This window comes from Triticum dicoccoides, chromosome 2B (assembly GCF_002162155.2).
Source record: "Triticum dicoccoides isolate Atlit2015 ecotype Zavitan chromosome 2B, WEW_v2.0, whole genome shotgun sequence".
Lineage (NCBI taxonomy): Eukaryota > Viridiplantae > Streptophyta > Magnoliopsida > Poales > Poaceae > Triticum > Triticum dicoccoides.
The window spans coordinates 766,066,398-766,086,432 of record NC_041383.1 but is presented as its reverse complement, the minus strand read 5'-3'; the positions used below and the strand labels follow the sequence as shown (position 1 = coordinate 766,086,432).

At 49.3% G+C, this 20,035-nt stretch overlaps 1 protein-coding gene across 1 annotated transcript; it reads right to left on the bottom strand.

Annotated features, from left to right (window-relative positions):
- Window positions 1–7,421: 7,421 nt before the first annotated feature.
- LOC119366142 (beta-D-xylosidase 4-like) lies at window positions 7,422–14,753 on the bottom strand. The gene is made up of 7 exons (XM_037631827.1): window positions 14,228–14,753; window positions 11,806–12,099; window positions 10,076–10,245; window positions 9,862–9,959; window positions 8,916–9,263; window positions 8,408–8,824; window positions 7,422–8,295 (listed from the first exon to the last, which is right to left on the bottom strand). Exons 1-7 carry the CDS (start codon window positions 14,651–14,653, stop codon window positions 7,721–7,723), a joined length of 2,328 nt encoding a protein of 775 aa, XP_037487724.1. The 5' UTR covers window positions 14,654–14,753; the 3' UTR covers window positions 7,422–7,720.
- Window positions 14,754–20,035: the final 5,282 nt, after the last annotated feature.

Here is a 20,035-nt window from a genome sequence, read left to right as displayed (position 1 = left end):
TCCGTGTTATGCTTATAGCAAGGCACACATCAGGTCTGGTACACATCATTGCATACATGATAGAACCTATGGCTGAAGCATAGGGAATGACTTTCATTTTCTCTCTATCTTCTGTAGTGGTCGGGCATTGAGTCTAACTCAACTTCACACCTTGTAACACAAGCAAGAACCCTTTCTTTGGCTGATCCATTTTGAACTTCTTCAAAACTTTATCAAGGTAAGTGCTTTGTGAAAGTCCAATTAAGCATCTTGATCTATCTCTTTAGATCTTGATTCCCAATATGTAAGCAGCTTCTCCGAGGTCTTTCATAGAAAAACTCCTATTCAGGTATCTCTTTATGCTATCCAGAAATTCTATATCATTTCCAATCAACAATATGTCATCCACATATAATATTAGAAATGTTACAGAGCTCCCACTCACTTTCTTGTAAATACAGGATTCTCCAAAAGTCTGTATAAAACCATATGCTTTGATCACACTATCAAAGCGTTTATTCCAACTCCGAGAGGCTTGCACCAGTCCATAAATGGATCGTTGGAGCTTGCACACTTTGTTAGCATCCTTTGGATCGACAAAACCTTCTGGTTGCATCATATACAACTCTTCTTCCAGAAATCCATTCAGGAATGCAGTTTTGACATCCATCTGCCAAATTTTGTAATCATTAAATGCGGCAATTGCTAACATGATTCGGACAGACTTAAGCATCAGTACAGGTGAGAAAGTATAATCGTATTCAACTCCTTGAACTTGTCGAAAATCTTTCACAACAAGTCGAGATTTGTAGACAGTAACATTACCGTCTGCGTCCGTCTTCTTCTTGAAGATACATTTATTTTATATGGCTTGCCGATCATCGAGAAAGTCCACAAAAGTCCATACTATGTTCTCATACATGGATCCCATCTCAGATTTCATGGCCTCAAGCCATTTCACTGAATCTGGGCTCATCATCGCTTCCTCATAGTTCGTAGGTTCACCATGGTCTAGTAACATGACTTTCAGAACAGGATTACCGTTCACCATGGTCTAGTAACATGACTTTCAGAACAGGATTACCGTACCACTCTGGTGTAGATCTTACTCTGGAAGACCTACGAGGTTCGGTAGTAACTTGATCTGAAGTTTCATGATCATCATCATTAACTTCCTCACTAATTGGTGTAGGAATCACCGGAACTGATTTATGTGATGAATTACTTTCCAATAAGGGAGAAGGTACAATTACCTCATCAAGTTCTACTTTCCTCCCACTCACTTCTTTCAAGAGAAACTCCTTCTCTAGAAAGGATCCATTCTTAGCAACAAAGATTTTGCCTTCGGATCTATGATAGAAGGTGTACCCAACAGTTTTCTTTGGGTATCCTATGAAGACGCACTTCTTCGATTTGGGTTCAAGCTTATCAGGTTGAAGCTTTTTCACATAAGCATCACAGCCCCAAATTTTAAGAAATGACAACTTTGGTTTCTTGCCAAACCATAGTTCATAAGGCGTCATCTCAATGGATTTTGATGGTGCCCTATTTAAAGTGAATGCAACCGTCTCTAAAGCATAACCCCAAAACGATAGCGGTAAATCAGTAAGAGACATCATAGATCGCACCATATCTAATAAAGTACAGTTACGATGTTCGGACACACCATTTCGTTGTGGTGTTCCAGGTGGAGTTAGTTGTGAGACTATCCCATGTTGTTTCAAATGAAGACCAAACTCGTAACTCAAATATTCTCCTCCACGATAAGATCGTAGAAACTATATTTTCTTGTTATGATGATTTTCAACTTCACTCTAAAATTCTTTGAACTTTTCAAATGTTTCAAACTTATGTTTCATCAAGTAGATATAACCATATCTGCTCAAATCATCTGTCAAGGTAAGAAAATAACAATACCCGCCACGAGCCTCAACACTCATTAGACCGCATACATCTATATGTATTATTTCCAATAAGTCAGTAGCTCGTTCCATTGTTCCGGAGAACGGAGTTTTAGTCGTACGGTTCGCAAGCACCGAGTGATTCATAATCAAGTGATTCCAAAAGTCCATCAGCATGGAGTTTCTTCATGCACTTTACACCGATATGACCCAAATGGCAGTGCCATAAATAAGTTGCACTATCGTTATCAACTTTGCATCTTTTGGCTTCAATATTATGAATATGTGTATCATCACTATCGAGATTCAACAAAAATAGACCACTCATCAAGGGTGCATGACCATAAAAGATATTACTCGTATAAATAGAACAACCATTATTCTCTGATTTAAATGAATAACCATCTCACATCAAACAAGATCCAGATATAATGTTCATGCTCAACGCTGGCACCAAATAACAATTATTCAGGTCTAAAACTAATCCCGATGGTAGATGTAGAGGTAGCGTGTCGACGGCGATCACATCGACCTTGGAACCATTTCCCACGCGCATCGTCACCTCGTCCTTAGCCAATCTTCGTTTAATCCGTATCCCCTGTTTCAAGTTGCAAATATGAGCAACCGAACCAGTATAAAATACCCAGGCGCTACTACGAGCATTAGTAAGGTACACATCAATAACATGTATATCAAATATACCTTTCACTTTGCCATCCTTCTTATCCGCCAAATACTTGGGGCAGATCCGCTTCCAGTGACCAGTCCCTTTGCAGTAGAAGCACTCAGTTTCAGGCTTAGGTCCAGACTTGGGTTTCTTATCTTGAGCAGCAACTTTCTTGCCATTCTTCTTGAAGTTCCCCTTCTTCCCTTTGCCCTTTTTCTTGAAACTAGTGGTCTTGTTTACCATCAACACTTGATGCCCCTTCTTGATTTCTACCTCCGCAGCTTTTAGCATCGCGAAGAGCTCGGGAATAGTCTTGTTCATCCCTTGCATATTATAGTTCATCATGAAGCCTTTATAGCCTGGTGGCAGTGATTGAAGAACTCTGTCAATGACACTATCATCAGGAAGATTAACTCCCAGCTGAGTCAAGTGGTTATGGTACCCATACATTATGAGTATGTGTTCACTGACAGAACTATTCCCTCCATTTTGCAGCTGTAGAACTTGTTGGAGACTTCATATCTCTCAACTCGTGCATTTTCTTGGAACATTAACTTCAACTCTTGGAACATCTCATATGCTCCATGACGTTCAAAACGTCTTTGAAGTCCCGATTCTAACCCGTAAAGCATGGCACACTGAACTATCGAGTAGTCATCAACTTTGCTCTGCCAGACGTTCTTAACGTCACCAGTAGCATCTGCAGCAGGCCTGGCACCCAACGGTGCTTCCAGGACGTAATTCTTCTGTGTAGCAATGAGGATAATCCTCAAGTTACGGACCCATTCCGTGTAGTTGCTGCCATCATCTTTCAACTTAGCTTTCTCTAGGAACGCATTAAAATTCAAAGGAATGGTAGCATGGTCCATTGATCTACAATAACATAGACATGCAAAATAACTATCAGAACTAAGTTCATGATAAATTAAAGTTCAATTAATCATATTACTTAAGAACTCCCACTTAGATAGACATCCCTCTAGTCATCTAAATGATCACGTGATCCAAATCAACTAAACCTTGTCCGATCATCACGTGAGATGGAGTAGTTTTCAATGGTGAACATCACTATGTTGATCATATCTACTATATGATTCACGTTCGACCTTTCGGTCTTAGTGTTCCGAGGCCATATCTGCATACGCTAGGCTCGTCAAGTTTAACCCGAGTATTCTGCGTGTGCAAAACTGGCTTGCACCCATTATATGTGAATGTAGAGCTTATCACACCCGATCATCACGTGGTGTCTCGGCACGACGAACTGTAGCAACGGTGCATACTCTGGGAGAACACTTATACCTTGAAATTTAGTAAGGGATCATCTTATAATGCTACCGCCGTACTAAGCAAAATAAGATGCATAAAAGATAAAGATCACATGCAATCAAAATATGTGACATGATATGGCCATCATCATCTTGTGATCATGATATCCATCACCGAAGCATCGTCATGATCTCCATCGTCACCGGCGCGACACCTTGATCTTCATCATAGCATCGTTGTCGTCTCGCCAACTATTGTTACTACGACTATCGCTCCGCTTAGTGATAAAGTAAAACAATTACATGGCGATTGCATTTCATACAATAAAGCGACAACCATGTGGCTCCTGCCAGTTGCCGATAACTTTGTTACAAAACATGATCATCTCATACAACAATTTATATCACATCATGCTTTGACCATATCACATCACAGCAAGCCCTGCAAAAACAAGTTAGACGTCCTCTACTTTGTTGTTGCAAGTTTCACGTGGCTGCTACGGGCTTCTAGCAAGAACCGTTCTTACCTATGCATCAAAACCACAACGATTTTTCGTCAAGTGCACTATTTTAACCTTCAACAAGGATCGGTCGTAGTCAAACTCGATTCAACTAAAGTTGGACAAACAGACACCCGCCAGCCACCTTTGTGCAAAAGCACGTCGGTAGAACCAGTCTCATGAACGCGGTCATGTAATGTCGGTCCGGGCCACTTCATCCAACAATACCGCCGAATCAAAGTAAGTCGTTGGTGGTAAGCAGTATGACTATTATCGCCCACAACTCTTTGGGTTCTACTCGTGCATATAACATCTACGCATAAACTGGCTCGGATGCCACTGTTGGGGAACGCAATAAATTCAAAAAGAATCCTACGATCACGCAAGATGTATCTAGGTGATGCATAGCAATGAGAGGGAAGAGTGTGTCCACGTACCCTCGTAGACTGAAAGTGGAAGCATTAGTTAACGCGGTTGATGTAGTCGAACGTCTTCGCGATCCAACTGATCCAAGTACCGAACGTACGGCACCTCCGCGTTCAGCACACGTTCAGCTCGATGATGTCCCTCGTACTCTTGATCTAGTTGAGGCCGTGGGAGAGTTTCGTCAGCACGACGGCGTGGCGACGGTGATGATGAAGTTACCGGCGCAGGGCTTCACCTAAACACTACGACGATATGACCGAGGTGTGTAACTATGGAGGGGGGAACCGCACACGGCTAAAAGATCAACCTGTGTGTCTATGGGGTGCCCCTTCGCCACGTATATAAAGGAGGGGGAGGAGGAGGCCGGCCAAGAGGGGAGGCGCGCCATGGGGGGGAGTCCTACTAGGACTCCAAACCTACTAGGATTCGCCCCCTCCCCCTTTCCCATTCCAAGTGGGAGAAGGGGGGAAGGAGGAGGAGGAGAGAAGGAAGGAGGCTGCCCCCTCCCCTTGTCCAATTCGGATTTGGGCAAGGGGGACGCACGCCACCTCCTGGCCGGCCCTCTCTCTTCTCCACTAAGGCCCATGAGGCCCAATAACTTCTCGGAGGGGGTTCCGGTAACCCCCGGTACTTCGGAACTTATCTGAATCGACCCGAACCATTCTGGTGTCCGAATGTAGCCTTCCAATATATGAATATTTATGTCTCGACCATTTCGAGACTTCTCGTCATGTCCGTGATCCCATCCAAGACTCCGAACAAACTTCGGTCATCAAAACACATAACTCTTAATACAAATCGTCAACGAACGTTAAGCGTGCGGACCCTACGGGTTCGAGAACTATGTAGACATGACCGAGACACATCTCCGGTCAATAGCCAATAGCGGAACCTAGATGCTCATATTGGCTCCTACATATTCTACGAAGATCTTTATCGGTCAAACCGCATAACAACATATGTTGTTCCCTTTGTCATCGGTATGTTACTTGCCCGAGATTCGATCGTCGGTATCATCATACCTAGTTCAATCTCGTTACCAGCAAGTCTCTTTACTCATTTCGTAATACTTCATTCCGTAACTAACTCATTAGTCACAATGCTTGCAAGGCTTGTAGTGATGAGTATTACCGAGAGGGCCCAGAGATACCTCTCTAAAACATAGAGTGACAAGTCCTAATCTCGATCTATGTCAACTCAACAAACACCTACAGAGACACATGTAGAGCATCTTTATAATCACCCATTTACGTTGTGACGTTTGGTAGCACACAAAGTGTTCCTCCGGTATTCGGGAGTTGCATAATCTCATAGTCTGAGGAACATGTATAAGTCACGAAGAAAGCAGTAACAATAAAACTGTAACGATCATAATGCTAAGCTAACAGATGGGTCATGTCCATCACAACATTCTCCTAATGATGTGATTCTATTCATCAAATGACAACACATGTCTATGGTTAGCAAACATAACCATCTTGGATTAACGAGCTAGTCAAGTAGAGGCATACTAGGGACACTATGTTCTGTCTATGTATTCACGCATGCACTAAGTTTTCGGTTAATACAATTCTAGCATGAATAATAAACATTTATCATGAAATAAGGAAATAAACAATAACTTTATTATTGCCTCTAGGGCATACTTCCTTCATCGCCCACCTAGGTCACAGAGCGGGGGAGAGGAGGGGGAGAGTGAGAGGGAGTGTGGCCCGACCGGTTCCTTTCATTCCGACCGGACCGGTCGGGCTAACGGCAATCAACTGCTGCGCCGTGAGCGCGCGTGGCCATGTGGCCTGACCGGTGGGTCCAGCCAGTCAACAAAACGGTTAAAACGCTAGTCACCTGCGTTTTGGGTTTTTTGAAACAGACGACCACGACATTTGGTATTTTTTCAGAAAAATTAAAATGTGTTAGCTTTTTTTTGAACCCTAGCGTGTAAACTAGTAGTTTTATGCTATTTACTCGGGGGGTTAAGTGACACTGGTCTCCCTCTAGGTGGAGACCAGGGGCATCTTAGCTAGAGTGAACTTGGAATTTTTTTAAGTTTAAAGGTGGAAAATGGAAAATAATTTGTTTGGATGTTAATTGTGATAAAAAGCTAGATTTTACTTGGTATTTCATCGTAGTATATGGGTGATGCTCAGCCCGAGAAGAAAGCTGAATTCCTGGCTGAGTTATCTAGAGTATATCAAAAAGACATCATCCCATGTGTGGTGGGAGGTTATTATAATATTATAAGAAAAAGCTCAGAAAGGAATAAACCCAATACACCTGAGCACTGGGTATTTATGTTCAATGCTACTATAGAACATGCTGGATTAAGGGGATTTCCATAAATGGCAGAAAATTTACCTGGGCAAATAATCTGAAGGATCCAACTTTTGAAAAGCCGGAAAATGATTTTAATTTTTCCTGAATGGGAAAGTAAGTATCAATGACCATGGTTACTGCTCAACAAGACCCTAACAGGTATTCCTAGGAAAAAAAATACGCATATACCACTTGATAGTGTTTGTCGCCATTTTTTTTTTACTTTTTTATAGTCACGCATATGCACCCAAGAGCCAAACATCTGCCTACCAAGGGAGTGACAATTATGCCAAGTTTTTTTTTTTTTGGAATGAGGAAAAGATCCTCGGCTGTTTTTGTTTTTTTGTAAAGTGAATCGAACCGAATGGAGTGGATGAAATGAGGTATTTCCCCTTCCAATAAATTACTGTTGAGAGACGCCACCAAGATTACAGTTGCAAATCGTCCCTCCAATTCCAAACGAATCAAATCAAATTTAACAACCGCAACAAAACAACTCCCAAAGCCCCCCGTGGATCCAATTCTTTCTTGTCCCAGCGGGAGGCCCATTGGTTATTTCACCTCCCTTAAATCAATTACTACGGTCCATTCCCCCGTCAACCCATCCAATTCTAACATTTTTTCCCTTATCAAATGAAATCGATCCTCCCTACGTGGAATCTTCTTTGATCAGACCCGTAGTTCCACGGTGTGCTTGAGGTCGCCGACGTGCAGCGTGTGGCCGCCGAGCGCCACCTTGCGGCCGCCCAGCTCGTCCGCCACGCTCAGGTCCCTGCACACGTCCACCCTGAACGCCACCGTGCCGGCCTCCCCGGGCGCCAGCGACACCTTCTCGAACCCGAGCAGGTGCTTCGCCGGCGCGTTGTGCGCCGACGGCGGCGACGAGAACAGCAGCACCGAGTGCGCGCCGGCCACCTCGCCGGCGTTCCGCACCCGGAGCTTCATGTCGAAGGCCAGGTCCTCGCAGTGGTCGCCCGCGGCCTCCACGGATGCGCACTCCTCGGCGCGGCACGGGTGGTCCTCGGCCAGCTGCATGGACACGTACGACGGCGGCGCGGACACGAGCTGGTGGGACATCTTGGTGTAGCTCAGCCCGTCCCCGAAGGCGAACACCGTGTCGCCCGTGTAGAACCGGTACGTCCGGCCCGGGTAGCCCGTCGACGTGTCCGGCCGCATCCGCATGTCGGTCATTTTGACCGTGTCGGCGTACGACGCCGGGTACCACGTCACCGGCAGCCTCCCACCTGCGCCCATGACCAAAACAGAGTGCTCGCTCGTCAGAGAATGCTCGGCATAATGTGGTGACCCCTGACGAGCATTTGAGAGAAAATGATGCAGCGACGCAATGGCACTTACTTGGGTTGTGGCTGCCGAAGAGGATGTCGGCGAGGGCGGCGCCGCCGGCTTCGCCGGGGTAGCCGACCCAAAGAATGGCGGAGATCTTGTCGCTGGCCTTAGCGAACGAGATGTCGAACGGCCCGCCGGACATGACGACGAGGATGACAGGGCCCCTGGAGGCGTTGGCGACGGCCGACACGAGCTGCGTCTGCTGGCCCGGCAAGAGGAGGCTCGTCCTGTCCAGGCTCTCGCGCTCAATGGACTGGTCGGCCCCGACGACGAGCACGGTCACGTCGGCACTGGCCGCGGCCGCCACGGCGGTGTTGAGCTGGAGGCTGTTCCCGCTGCACCCGACGTTGGTGCACCCCGGCTGGTACACGGTGTTGACGCTGGCGCCCAGGCCCTGGAGCGGCGTCGTGTACTTGCACGGCGTGCCTGGCATTGTCAGTAGACAAACAGTTAGACAGTTGATCATGGTAAAACATAGGGGATGTTCATGGTCGGCAGTGAGAAGTTGGATTGATACCTTCGTAGTTGCCGATCATGGTGAAGCTGGCATTGGCGTTGGGCCCAATGACGGCCATGGACTTGATGGACTTCGCCGAGAGCGGGAGCGCGCCGTTGTTCTTGAGCAGCACGATGCCCTGGCGCGCCGTCTCGCGTGCCAGCTCCTGGTTGGAAGACGTGCACACGTCCTTGGGGCCGAGGCTGCCGAAGGCGAGCTCCCGGGGGTCGCCGTCGAAGAAGCCGAGGCGCATGAGCATGATGAAGTTGTTGGTGATGGCCCGGTCGACGTCCTCCTCCGACAGCTCGCCGGCCTGCACCGCCGCCACCGTGTGCTCCGCCAGGAAGTTGCCGCAGTTGAGGTCCAGCCCTGCCACACGCAATTAGGCAATGTCAGATATCAAAATTTCAGAACTCAGAATTCGTTCAGCACAAAACTTTTGAAGTTTCACTTGAAAATATTGACATGTCTCGTGCTCAGGTAGAAGAATTTATATTTTCTTACGGTTTCTGCTTCATCTATATACTGTTTAGAAAAAATTGAAGCAAAATGACAGACATGAAACAGAGAAATAATAAAAGCTACTGCTACATACACACTTGAACATGTCTGTATTGCACTTGTGTTTAGGGACCATGGATGATGATTTACAAGCTAGATGTGCTAGAACAGTAGCATGTATAATTGCGTGGGCACACCGACACAACCGGGAATAATTTCTTCAGGTCGACCAGGATGCAGGTTGTCAAGGTCCCTTAAGCTTTAAAAAGTTGTTGCCAAGAGCCCATCAATTACACCGGACCGGACGCCCTAACAACTCTGATGGCTACCGCTAATCTCGACTCGCACTGATTGCCTAACTGCTGCTAGGCGTCGCACTAACAGTAGCAGATCATCACCCAAACATCTGCATTGTCTGTACTACATCTGCATAGTTGCAATGTGTTTTGGGGACAGATGAACGGACCTGATTTGATGGTGATGGCGGCGGCCTCCTCGGGCGTCTTGGTGTAGTGCTGCTGGGTGTAGAGCACATCGACGGAGTCGCAGTCCGACACGATGTATCTGCAGCCACAACCAAACAGAGATGCACATACCATCAGAAATTCAGAATGTGCAGCGTCTCTGAAACTAACTAGCAGTGCACCATTTTGCGACATGAGCAGCGAAAGATGAGGTACCCGTTGAGCTTCCAGTCCCCCCTGATGACTCCGGAGAGGAGGTCCTTGTCGGCACAGGTGGGCTTCCCGTTCACCTTGTTGTAGGAGCACATGACACTAGCGACATTGCCGTCCAGCACGCAGCTCTTGAACGGGGGCTGGAACGTGTCGTCCAGGTCCTGCTGTGACACCTGAATTTCACAAACACAACTGTTTAAGGATTGCAATTTTCAGCCATTACTTTCTGTTTTTCTTTCTACTTGTTAGTTCACAGCTTGTACTGTGGATCTTCAGAAAGCTTTGCATGTTGCTGCTCTCAAAATATCTAATACGACACCCATGATCAGGCGCGCGCCATTATATAACTTTATCTGCTTAGTGTTCACATACACTACTAAAATACACACAAAAAACAAATGGGTCTCTTCATGTTTCTGTGCTTTCAGAATTATAGAACACGCACTACCGTACCCTTAATGCATAGGAAACTGGATTAGATTCTGGGACAAGGGCTCCCAGACGCTGCCAGAGAGGTGCAAATGCAGGATTGTTTTATGGGTGTTTGTTTGCCCGGATCTGCCATTTTTCGGTGGAACTGCAACCACCAGGATCTGAGGTGAGGTGTTAACAACTCGCAACTTGCTTCTCTTCATCCAGCTACACGTGTCCGGACATTCCCTAATCATTGCTTAAGCACTCCATGATTCGTAACTAAGCGTCTGTGATCCTTTCTAATTTAAGTTTGCAGTGGAGTGGATCAGGGTGCAGACTATTACAACCAGTGGTAGAAACTACTACTCCCTCTGTTCACTTATATAAGACGTTTTAGCAAATTCAGACAGTGTACTAAACAGTTCAAACCCAGCTGTCTGAAACGCCTTATAAAAACGAACGGAGGGAGTAGTAGAAACCAGCATGTTACTGTCAACCCAAGAAGCATAGTTTTACTTCCACGGGACTAATATAGAAACTAACTAGCGATGCTGTGTGTCGGTGTCGGTGTCGTTCAGCATCGCGACTATGCAAGGAAACGGATTCAATTTAGTAGCACAGCACTGAGTGCCAGTGCACTGATTCGAGCTATACCTAGCTATCTATACTATAAAAAAGATGGTGACGGATCGATTAAATTAGCGAAAGTGAAGCAGGCCTTGCCGACGCGCTTTTGTCAGTTGTGTACTGGGTACAGCAAGCTAGCACACTCAGAGGGTGCTTGGATACAAGGGACTATTTTTAGTCTGACTAAAAATAGTCTCTTTTAGAGGCTAAAGTTCCAAGCACCCCTGACTAAAAAGAGGCTAGGACTAGTCTTGAGGCTAAAATCTTTTAGTCATGGGAAACCTACTAAAATATGTATTAGCTCTCTCTCTCCTCATTTAATTCCTCTCCTTAGTTTTGAATTGGAGGGTTTGGAGGATAATAAATGCTCAATAACTAGATTTTAGTCTCTTTAGTATTTGGATCCAAGCATGAGTGAGACTAGTAAGTTTTAGTCCCACTACTTTTAGTCATGGGACTAAAACGTATCCAAGCATGCTCTCATTTACTCGCGCGTAGTACATCATCTACTCGCACGTCAGAGACGCAGAGCAGCGCACTAAAACCCGGCGCAGAACGGCAAGCGTTCATCGCCACATCGCCATCCAGCCAATCATGGCAGCCAGCCAGGCAGGCAAAGTAACCCAAAATAAGCTACCGTACCTATGTAGCTACACTGAAGTGAAGCGAGCTGATCATAGAGGTGGCAGTACCTTTGCGTCGAAGGTGTAGCGCTCGACGCCCTTCCAGTTGTCGACGTCGTAGGCGGTGTAGTGCTTGCAGCAGGCGGCGACCTTGAGCGCGCCGTCGACGACGCCCGCCGCGCCGGCGTCCTGGAGCCCCGTGACGTATCCCACGGCGTACTTGCTGGCCAGCAGCGGGTCCTCGCCGGGCGTCTCCTGGCCGCGGCCCCACCGCGGGTCCCGGAAGATGTTGATGTTGGGGCTCCAGAAGGTGAGCCCCGCCAGCCCCACGTTGTGCATCGCCCGCGCCTCCGTCGACACCACCTGCACGCACGAGGAAGAAAAACCATCAGAAATTTTCAACAATGTCGACGACCCATGCTGCCATGCACGCACAGGCCGGCACGGTGCACTGAAGTGGTAGCAGCTGGGCGTTGGTCCAGGGAAGCAGTGGATGAGATTGGTATGGTAGGTGCAACCGAATGGAGGAAGAAAGAGTAATGTCGGACGGACAGCAGTCACTGCATGCAGTGGCCACTGCCTGCTGGTTTCTTGCGACTTATGAGAACCTTACTTTGGTGGGTAGGCAGGCAGGCTGTTGGATCCCAGCCTCCCCTACCTCCCCAAGGGAACAAAATAGACCGATGAGTCAGTACATTCTAGCTTAGCCTAGCTTAGCTTAGCTTAACTTAATCAACTTGTTAATCTCCAAAACGGCATCAAAAACCAGGCATCTGCTACAGAAGCAGCATCTGCTACAAGCATGCTGAAACGGCACTTTTCCCAAACTCGACGAGGACAAGGGCTAGCTGGCGAGGGACTGACGGTGGTGGAGTCTAGGACGATTTGCACTTGAAAGAAAAAGCTGCAACATATCGACATGGGACCTCTAAGACTCCCTCTAATGCTACCAGGTATTATTGATGGGACGCTGCGTTTCTGAATTAATCCCCACACAGACAGCGACGCCTCAACCGGGAACGAGAAAGGCATTTTCCCTGACAGGCCGCCATGGACTAGGTGCTCACCGCTAGCGTCCAATCGGCGCAAATCCACGGAAGGAAAGACGAGACAGTATCATCTCGGGTGGGCGAAAGAGTCTCCATGTCCCTGCACTGTGCGCACACATGGAGGGCCGTGGAGGAGCACTGTGCAGTGTGACCCTCCGTGATACCCCCCTAAATTATGATTCCTTCTACTCATCTACTGGCCCAGTACGAAGTGTGAATGTTCATTTGAGAGAGAAGATTTCACATGGGCAAAGCACCGCACCGGAATGATAAATTCCGGTGGCGGGGCCGGGTCCCGGCGGCAGTCTGGTGCTCGCTGCCGCTCCAGGACCAACTTGCTCGCTGCGTACAGATTCTCGTGACACTTATCACGTCGTAATTCGCGGACGTACGGCTTGGCGCGGCGCGGCGTCAGGCAGGACCTCGCAGCGTTGCCATTTTTAACACTTCAGAGTTACCCTACCGGTGTTATTATTATTTTTTTGAGGGACAACGGGTGTTAATTTTAATTACTACACTGTTAGTGTTAGTGCAACGTGCCAACGTGTGCGCTAATGATGTGATGTGGCAGCACCATAGTGGTACTCCTGATTACTTGATTAGGCTGCACGCTCCTGGATCCGCATCGCTTTGCTACTCGGAGCAGAGCAGAGGAGGGCACAATGGCTGGTGCGTGCCGTGTAAAATACCGCTGCTGCTGCTACTGAGACCTGTCTACTGCTGCGAGCGAGTGTCTATCATATCAATCATCTCTTCTCCACATGCATGCCGCCATTGATTTGGACTACAACACAAAATGTACGTGCTTCTGTAGTAGTACTAGTATCAGCATCTCTCCATGGCATGGCATGGCAAGGAAGAAGCGAAAACGCATGCATACTCCTCCCTCCCTCCCTCCGGTCCCATGTACTACCGCTGTACGCTAGCTTAGACTGAGCAAAAGTATTCCTTCCTTCCGGTAAGAAAAATGCATGCTACGGCGCCGGCGCTGCTTTTCACAGCACGGTAGGTTAGCAGCAGCTGCAGCAACCAGCGTTAAACGCATGCCGCGCGTCGCGTCCGTCGCCAATGGCAGCAAAAGTCGCCGGCGGGCGGGCAGAAAGGCACCACGCGGACGGCCGGCCGGCCGGACGGACGGAATAGTGTAATCCAGAGCCCGTATCCAATGGAGTACCAAACGGCATCGCACGAGCTAACGGAAAGACGCAAAAGCAAGGCACAGCATTCCCTGACGCCTGATCCACACTTGCACCCATCGAATCTCCGCTCCCCAATCCACCACCACCAACCCGCACTCACCCCCACCCGCCAGAAAGCTCGCCGGCGCAAGCAACCGCAATGCGGCCGGCGGCGGAGCATGAAAGGTTCGCATCTTTTTGTCCGCCGGTGCAAGTAATGGTGACCGGAATGAAGCAAACAGGGGATGTGGCTGAGAGACTGACCTCTCCGATGGCGCGGAAGAGGGAGGCGTTGAACGACGCGGCGGTGAGGATGGGCTGCGGGAAGCTGGTGGCGCCGGGCACCAGCGGCGAGAACCGGGTGCCGGGCCCGACATAGGAGACGCCGTGCAGCGCCTCCGACCACCACTCGTACGCCGGGATGCCCAGCCGCCCCAGCGCCGGCTGCTTGTTCACCAGGAACCCCACCTTCTCCGCCAGCGTCAGCCGCGACACCAGATCCTTGGCCCGCGCCGACGCCGTCGCCTTCCGGTTGCAGAACCCGTACCCCGCCAGCGTCGCGTTCGACGCGTCGCACGCGAACACCGGCGTCTGCGCCTCCGCCACCCCCGCATTGCCGCCACAGCACACCGCCACCACGGCGACCAGCAGCGCCATGGCCAGGAACGGAGGGCGCGCCGCCGTGGCCATTGATGCTAGATAGCCTCTGGCTCTCCTCTGCCAAGTACTGGCACTGGCACTGGCGATATATAGAGTGGTGGTTGCGCGCCGAGAGCGTGGCGTGGGCGTGGGCGTGAGCTGGAGCGGCCCGTGACGGGGACGGCGGTGGCGAGGGCTTTGTTTTCCCCGTCCCGCTTCCACTGTTCTCGCAATTTGTGGTTTGTACTCTACCCAGCCCGTGAGCGATGCCATCCTTGGAGCCATCCATGTATTTCTTCCCCCTCTGCCTACGTTGCCACAACAACCAGGAGTCGGTGCCGTTTCTTCGCCACGAAAAACGTGTATCATCTAACATGGCGTGTGATGCCGAGGGACCAAAGTCCGCGCGTTTTCAGAATTTGTGACTTGAATTTGGGTTCTAGAACGAGTTTGAACGGCGGAGCGGGTGCGCTGATTCAGATGTGGCTGTGCGACGCTTTAGACTTGACAATGCGGCTTGTGGTAAAGCGGCAGGACGTAAAGGTGGTACTTTGAGAATCTCGACGTGGTGGATGGGGGTCGATGGGTGCCGGTGGTTAACGAAAGAAAGCGGGGGTTGGAAAGCTGCTTTTGCCGTGAACGTACGCAGATGCGATCTGGTTAATTACCTCCAGCCGGGGGCTGTTATTTACCCGGGTTAAAGCAAGGTATAGACTTGAAACTGAAGAAATACAGAGTGCATCTGTGGGAAGCAACCCTGCTCTACGTGAGCTTTGGGCTAAGCTTGGATACTAGTACTAGTGTGACCGCGCGGGTCGGGGACGGGAGATTCGATTGATCGTCTCGGGCGGAACAGCGCGGTGGACGGTGGTTGCCCACCTGCCGTGGAAACGAAACGACGAAAAATCGGTGACCGTTGGGCACCAATATGTATGATGAGGATGAGCATTGTGCGTACCCTACGAGATGACCGACCGACACGTATGTACGTACGTCCGGTGGTTGGGTCACCACCTCAGTTGGGGTTCGATGGATCTGATCTCATCTCATCCGATGTATCATATCATGGCCCTAATCCGATGAGGGTTTCAGACCATCACACATGCAATGAGCGGCAGTCAGTCAGGCAGGCAGCCTCGATTATGTTTCGTTAGCCCCGCAAAAAAAGAAGAAGATTGTGTTTCGTTAGGTGAGGGGTCTGGCCTCTGGGGCCAACTACGTTCCAATGCTCGTGTCGCCTCACGCGTGATGGGCGGCCGATCACCAGGACCATCGGTGGTTACGCATACCGTTTTCGTCTCGTCGGTCACCCGCAGGCCGTACGTACGTGTTCATACAAAATTGAACGGATATACATGCGCTTCAATCAATGATGCATTTTTCTTTGGCATCCGTCCACGAGATTTAGATCATGCTATCCCTCAGATCACGCGAATCGCCGCCACCAACATGCGACACTCGTTTCTCCACCATCTCCCAAATTCACAAGAAACAAATGCAGATCGAGCTTCAGAGTTCAGAACGTGTGCTTAACTCTTGGGATTAGCATGGGCACGCATTGCGTTTCTTCTGAGCCTAATCCCATTCTTATCCATCGGCATATCTTGTGATTGATATGTGTTCATATGCCTCGACAGCAACACATGTCGGAATCACGTGTGCTAATTAACTCTTGGGATTAGCTCCGGGCAAACGGTCCCGCACGCTGAGGTTACCCGGCGACCAACCAACCAACCATGACCCTGCATGCGCATGAAAGCGATTTCGTCCACGACGCCGGGCGAAATTACGTGCAGCAGGCAGGTGGTGGTTTTTCCTACGGAGGAATGCCGAATCAGGGGGCAATGCCTGCCTTGCTTTGCCCGGCAACTCGATCGGCCCGTCGTCGTCGATCTCGCCGGTCAAATATGCGATACCAGTACGGTGGCGCTACGTTTGGTGGGAAGGAAACTACTCTTTTGGTTAGTTTTACCTGCACTGCACGTTCGGTTTGGACACCGATCGATCGACGATCTCTTTCTCTTGCGTCGGAAGCACGAAGGCTGCGCTCGAGTAGTGGCTTTCCATTAGCGGGAATGCGTGACGGAGCTTCAGGTTGGGAAGATTGCGTAAGTACGACGCCGACATGCCGGGATTGATCCAAAGGCGTCGTCAGGGTGCAGCCTTGCAGTTGCGGTGCAGCTGCGGCGAGGCTGATGGGATCGTTGCGCTTTGTCAGGGGGTGCTGAATGCGGCTCACATGGGAAAATGTCAACCGAAAGCATGTTGGAAATCCATAGGCTTTCAAAGAAAGCACTTCCAAGGACTAAATTATGCCCTTTTTTGTGCTAGCTGTTACAAATGAAGCCCATTAAGGGCCGCCAAAAGAGCGGCCAACCAGCTATGCCATGTGGCGCAACCTGGTTGGCGCATTGAGAAAGATTTTAGAAAAAAATAGATGGAGGTGAGGCCCATAATCCATCGGTTTATTTTTATCTCCACTCTTTATTACAACCAGAACTTTCCTAACGTATAAAAAATCACAGATCTAACTTTTTTAAATTATGCAAATCAATCGATTTCTTTTATTGGTTCAATTTGTCTTATGAAACAAATAACAGATTTTCAGGAAACAAAATAATACATTTTAGTCTAAGTTCCTTAAATTATGCAAATCAATCAATTCCTTTTATTGGTTCAATTTGTCTTAGGAAACAAATAACAGATTTTCAGAAAACAAATAATACATTTTAATCTAACTTTTCTAACTTATCTAAATCAATCGATTTCTCTTATTAGTGAAATTTGTTTTAGGAAACAAATAACAGACACGTCACAACTTTCCTCTCAATAAATAGTTTCTTAACATTTGCAAACTTTCCTAATCAGACACGTCATAAACGGGCAGATACTGATATCACGTTACCAAACAATAAAACCCCATTCGCATAGAAATCAGTTCAAAAATCCTAACTTTCCTAAATTTTTACCTTTTCTTGACAACAACCAATATTTTCTATGTTTTCCACCTATTGAAAGAAATCACCCCTTCATCGATATTAGCATTTTTTTGAACTGAGATCTCCGGGTTATGATTATTATTTTTGCGATTCTTTCCAATTGTGACCTCTCCTTCCACTCCGGCTCCTTCTCGCATAAACACCTCCACCACAGCCAGGTGACACCGCCCCAGACCTCCTGCCTCTCCACACCTTCTCCGCCACCTCCTTCTCGTACTCCATTAATAATCCCTCCGCCACATTTGTCAACAGCGGTGTCGAGGGCATGGCGCAGTACCGTACCAGCGGTAGAGCAACGCATAGCAGCAGGAAGCAACACGCAGCAGGCAAGGCGAGCAGCCGACGGTGGAGGGCAGAGATGCGGCCGACGTGGCTGAGGGGGCGGCCGACAGAAGATGGCCACGACTGGAGGCGGCGCGAGGGCGCGACAGCGGGGCGAGCGAAGGATAGGCGGCAGCAGACGGGGCGAGCGCAGCCAGCGAGAGTGTGGCGCGCGGCCAGGGTGTGTGTCGCGTGGGGGCACAATGGTGCGATGGCTGCGGCGAACGCGACGGCAGCGGCAGGCGCTACCGACGCGGTGTAGCACGGGCGTGGGCATGGAGAGGGAGTGGCCCCGCGGGCGCGAAAGAAGAGCGGCAGGCTCGGGCATGGGCGTGCATAGGAGCGGGCATGTGCCACAGGGTCACTCCGAGGAGCTCGGTGGCTACCCCTGCAATGGCCATGGCGGATGGCGGTTCTCGGCCACGGCGAAATACCTGACGAGAGCAAACGAGAGGGGAAACAGGGGAAAGGCAAGAGGAGATCATGGCGGTGTCAATGACGCCCTAGGGGAAGACATGCGAGCTCGGGGCGGCGCAGATCGAACGGCAATGTCGTGGTGGCCCAAGGTTGAGGAAGACGGCAGCGACGTCGATGCGGGGGTGCTGGACTTGATCTTGTTGGCGCAGACGAAGTAGCGAAGGCGTTCGGAGCTGCTCGATAAGCTCCTAGCCCGCAGGGAGGGCAATGGCCATGTGGACGGGGTCGGTCATGGTAGCCGTGGCGTCTGACTTTGTCCAGATTGACGGGATCGAGTGAGCGAGGAGGAGAAGTGGATTTGGGAGGGGACGTCGAGGAGGAGTGAGGCCATGGGAGCAGGGAAGGAAGGGCGTCACCCTTATTCATTCCCCTTCGATGCCAGCGAGGTGGTCGGGCGGGAGCCTGGCTCTGTAGCGACGCGGCTCAGGAAACAGGAGAAGACGACCGCGCGGGGACTGGACCACTGAGCCGGTTCGGTGGCAAGGCCCGGGGGGCAGGGCGAATCCCCTTTTACATCGTCCTTTTGGTTCTTCAATGTATTCTAATATGTTTCTCCTTTTTAACACTGTTTTCTATTTATTCTTATCAACTAAATAATCTCTACTTTTAATGTCTCAGTTGGTAGTCTCCGTTCCAGATTTATTTTCGTCCCACCTCCCGAGTGAGGGAGAGCGGGAGAGAGAGTGAGGAAGAGGGAGGGATAGGGTGTGTGTGTGTGAGAGAATTTGATGGTAAAAAAGGTCGTCAATGTCACTTAATATGTATGAGAATATTAAATGTAATATTAGCATAATTGATATTGAACTTTTAAAGTTAATATGGCCCCGTTGCAACACACGGGCGTTCTTCTAGTTTTTTTAAATGGAGGGTTATGCAATGTGGCGCTCGCTGATAGGACGCGGTGGTATTTTTTTTTACTTTTTTAAGATGGAGGTAAGGAAATTTTTTTCCGAGATAATTTTTTAGATAAAGGCGAGGACCCCATGTATTTTTAAAATGAAAAGGTATGCACAACTTTCTCTTAAGCGATGCCACATGGTGGCGCCCCAACCACTAGTGGAGAAAGAAAAGGTTGCGAGCGTCTAAGTGCATCTCCAACGCGGACCCTCAGAATGTCCACAAACGTTCAGATCAATCTGTCTAAGTGCATCCACCATCTGTTTTCTCGCAAACCAGGGAGGCTTTGTTGGAGTCCCGACATCCGTAAGGCCCAGACATCCCCGGCCCATCCAAAATCGAGGCAGAGACCACACAATTGGAGCGCTCCGCACTGCTTCGCCACCTCCCTCCACCCCAATTCCCACGAAGAGTTGCTGAAGCCGACGGAGGTGGAGGATCCAGAAAGGTGTCCACCCGCAAGATCAACTTGGCGGCATGGTAAGCCTGCCACCTCAAAAAGAAGGCAAAGGATCAAGAGGACACGGTAGCCGGAAAAAGGAAGGGCACTGAGGGCCATGACAGGGGGTGCCGATGAAGGAGGACGAGAAAGAGTCGACTGGTGAGGAGGAGCCGGCGACAAAGTAAGCGAGAAGGCTCGGACGACACCAGGATCAGCCAGGACACCAGGTCCTTGGTGCGCACCAACGCCGACGCCTTCCGGTTGCAGAACCCATAGGACGCCAGCGTCGCGTTTGAC